Source organism: Limulus polyphemus, unplaced genomic scaffold (assembly GCF_000517525.1).
Source record: "Limulus polyphemus unplaced genomic scaffold, Limulus_polyphemus-2.1.2 Scaffold523, whole genome shotgun sequence".
Lineage (NCBI taxonomy): Eukaryota > Metazoa > Arthropoda > Merostomata > Xiphosura > Limulidae > Limulus > Limulus polyphemus.
In genome coordinates, this window is record NW_013666133.1 from 317,955 (window position 1) to 322,285 (window position 4,331).

The window sequence follows — 4,331 nt, forward strand, 5'->3', positions numbered from 1 at the left end:
CGGCTAGCGCAGATAGCCCTCGTGTAGCTTTGCGCGAAATTCCAAAAACCAAACAAACAAACCCATCAAAGTACTTATATCGAACTGTATAAATGTTTATAGAATATATGGAAAGGTTCAGCTGATTTTAACAGCATCGTTTCTCGGCAGTACAGCAATATTAGCACGAGTATCAAAGACTGAGGCGATTGTACACATTTAAGACTTTGTTGATTATATTCAAACTACAAAAATCTGGAACCTCAAAATATTTAATCAGTTAGTAATTAAAGTTTGTAAGAGACGTGGCAACTGAAGTTTCACCATTTATATAACAACAACAGAACATACACACAAACTAGACTAGAAGAATAGGTAGAAAAAAATAATAAACGCATTATGGATTTTCAGAAAATTACGAATTTTCGTTACAAAATAGGTTTATTTTGTCGAATTTTCTCGCTAAGCTACTTAAGATGTATCTGTGCTAGCCGTCCCTAATTTTGAGTGGATAGACTAGATGGAAAACAGCTAGTCACCACCACCCACAGCCACCTCTTAAGCTACTCTTTACCAGCGAATAGTGAGATTTACCGTCACATTATAACCCTCCTCTCGACTGGAAGGGTGAGCAAGTTCGGCGACGGGTTTCGATTTTGCAATCCGTACATTGCGATTCGAGTACCTTAACCATAAAACCATATCAGACCAAAAATATTAATGATACAATCTCCTTTATTCATCAAATGTGGTATAATTTAATGCTTCATAAAACTTTTACAAGTGTTGCTAAGGCATTTTATTTTTATTTTTAGAATGTTGTTTTAGCACGAAGATATACAATGGGCTATCTGCACTCTGTCCACCGCGGGGAATCGAGTCCCTGATTTTAGCGTTGCATAAATATAAATTTACCGCTTTCTCACGAGAGGGACGTTCTCAGAAGGAAAAACTATTTTAAAATCGTGCCTAAATGAATCTGGTATGACAATAATATTCATGAAGAAAACGTAATATAAACATTGAATAAAGAAAGATTGATAATTTAACTTATCATTATACTTTATAAAGAACCTTGATAAATTGGACATAATGAGTTTATTATGCCCCAATTTTTTTTGATAAACTGTTAAATCTTCACTTAATGAATTATTTTACTAAAAGCTGCTTAGTATTTTTTATTGGTCTTCGTATTTACATGTGAATATTATAGTTTTCTAAGTTAGTAAGATAATAATGCCCTTATGAGTTACTTCACAAAACTTAATTATCTCATGTACAGTAGCTGGATATAAAAAAAAATACGCTATACATTAATGATTTTAGAAAATTCCATAATTCTTATAAACTAACGCTCTTAGAAACAATGGTTACCTGTTAATTATTTCATTGGACAAAAAAAGGTTTGGTTGATAGCTCCCCCCCCCCCTCCAAAAAAATAAAAATAAATGTCGCTTGGTATTAAGTTCAAAATCAACCAAAGTTATAAACTCTGTTTAATAAGCATGTTACAATATTTCTGTTGTACCGGAGCGGGATAAAGCTGTCAAATTATGTTAGGAGTCCAGTAAAAATCCTTTTTTTTTTCTTTCTGTGTATTGATGTGCCCAATCCGTTAATGTTACGGTTAATGAGGATGTCTAAAAAGGTAAATTATTATTATTTTCAACCTCACAATTGAACTTAATGGCAGGATGTTGTGTCTTTTATTATTTTTCACAATAAGGATCACTGCTCTAAATTCTTAGAATATCTGAACTCACAACCTCCCGCCATTAAGTTTACTTGCGAGGTTGAAAAAAAAATTTTGTTTTCGCAAACTATAGTTTTTTTGAGTAAACTATTTGAGAAAATGGTGTAAGAGATAAACAGAAAACAATACCAATAACAAATGTAGCAAATCACTTGAATTACTAATTCACGAAAGTACAAAGCTTATTCAAGTGTTTAAACTGAAGCAAAATCAATAATATATTTTGACATTACTTGGAACACAACTCTTCCTCTCTCTCTTCATTTTTATATATTCTGTTCACCTTTGGGCGATTTTGTTTAGCCGTAAAAAACAATGATATTTCTAGTTTGTTTGTAATTAGGCACAAAGTTACACAATGGGCTATCTGTGCTCTGCCCACTACGGGTATCGAAACCAGGATTCTAGCGTTGTAACTCCGCAGACATCCCGCTGTACAACTGGGGGGGGCGAGCGTTTTCGAGAGTGGAACAATTCAAACGTTACAGGATTCGAAATACGAGACAAAGCACTTAATAACAAGAAAATATGTTCTACACGTGCAGACGTTCTTAGTAATCGCAAGCCTGGACAAGTCTTTTATCATAAACAAATAGAAAGAAAAAAATTCATTTACATTGTTATATTGAAACTTTAAAAGTAATTTGGATCTGCATATTATCAAATCAACAGTTGCAAAATTCGCTTACAGTCTGATTCCTGGATTGATTATATAAAGTCGTTTTTGTTGTCGTTGTTTTTCCATAAGGGCTTACCAGTTTGTAAATATTTCTTGAGAAAATTTGTCATTTTTTGATACAATGTCATTGTATTCATAGTAGTACAGGACTGAGCTCGGCCTAGAGATGAGCGTGCTCACTGCGAACCCGAGAGTTCATTGTTTTTGACTAGTCTTGGAAAAAACGAAACACGTTTTGCACTTCGGGTAGGAAAAAAATGTGAAGTTCAAATCTCACTGTTTGGTTACGTGAGAGAATACAATGAACTGGTGGTAGGTGGTGTTGACTAACCCCTTCCCTTTAGTTCCTTTACTGAACATGCTCGTCATATTAGCCGTAGGAACGCTATAATGCGACGGTCAATCCCACTACTCGCTTTTAAAAGAGTAGCCCAAGAGATAGTGGTAGGTGATGTTGACTAGATGCCTTAGTTATTGTGTAACTTTGCATGAAAATGATGAGACACTTTAGGCTGGTTGAAAAATAGAGAACTGACAGAACAAACCCATAATTCTGATATGTTTTTATACCTTGAAATATAAGCGCATTAGAGCATACCAAGTTATAAAGTATTTTTTTAGTTATTGTGTAACTTTGCATGAAAATGATGACTGGTTGAAAAATAGAGGACTGACAGAACAAACCCATAATTCTGATGTGTTTTTATACCTTGAAACATAAGAGCATTAGAGCATACCAAGTTATAAAGTATTTTTCCTTGCAAATGTATTAGGTTAAACATATCGAAAAAGATATATATATATATATATCATAAAATCACAGAATCATGTAATAAACTTATATTTAATATACACAAATGAATCAAAATCAAAATGGAGTTTACGGTACAAAAATGTCGTTAAAATGTATGCAATCATATTAAATTGTACATTGATAGTTTGATAACTTTTCTCAATAAAAATGGCGCGGCTTTAAATAAAAACAGTGATAACAAGTTTTTGTCCCTTAGAGGAATTTCCACATGGAATATTTATCACAGTTTACTGTTTGTTCGTTGAATCTCGCGCAAAGCTACTCGAGGGCTATCTGCGCAAGCAACCTCTGGCTTAACGGTAGCAAAAATAGTAAGGTACTTTATAGGAACCATATCCGGCATTAAGTCATTTTTTTTTTTTGGAAAATCTATAGGAATATGCTCTATTTTATAAGGAATCCAGATTTACGCCGACTTGTAATTGGATGATGTTTTACCATAATTCAGGCAATGGTCGTGGCATTGTTTTAGTACATGATCTATGGAACACTCACCATTCCAGAACGTTTTTGCGAAGCCTGTGAATAACTGATGAAACAACGATCAGAATCTCTGGGTGTTTGTTGTTGTTGAGATGGATTCAAAGCTAACCTGCAAATGGAAAGAAGCAAAATGTCTGAGGTGTTACGAGTGTGACACGTGTGAATGTGACCACGACGGCACACCAGTTGCTGAAAAAGTTAGCTGTAAGGGAGGTCAGAGAAGTTCCGCTGGAGGAGAGGTGCTGTCTAGGCCCAAAGAGAAGTACGTCTTCCATACAGGAGAAGTAAACTTACGAAGGTATCAGACGATTTGACTTCGAATAGGAAATAAGAGCAGAAGGAGGAGAACGATTCAACATGAGGTAAGGACCAGAGAATACGAAGTCTTTGAGTGAAGTTAAAGAATATTACAAGGTTAAGTGGAGAGAGTAGTACTACTATAATTGCGAATCAGTATAACCATAGCATGTAGATGGTCCACTTTGGTAGAATAGAAATAACTTAAAGACTACTCGGATCACAGAAAACAGCACGGCAGAATGATCCTTAGATCATGCCCCCACAGCTACATACCTTACTCTTACGTTTCGGAGTTCCGGATCTGATAAGACACCCCATCGCAT

The 4,331-nt window shown here is 34.9% G+C and overlaps 1 protein-coding gene across 1 annotated transcript in view; it reads right to left on the bottom strand.

Annotated features, from left to right (window-relative positions):
- Positions 1 to 4,331, bottom strand: part of LOC106458849 (regulating synaptic membrane exocytosis protein 2-like) — a 72,786-nt gene extending 68,455 nt beyond the window's left edge. Inside the window, exons 1-2 of the mRNA XM_022385200.1 lie at positions 4,282 to 4,331; positions 3,721 to 3,817 (exon numbers count right to left, since the gene is read on the bottom strand). Of these exons, the coding sequence (XP_022240908.1) occupies positions 3,721 to 3,817; positions 4,282 to 4,331 (147 nt within the window). The remainder of the gene's footprint in view (positions 1 to 3,720; positions 3,818 to 4,281) is intronic.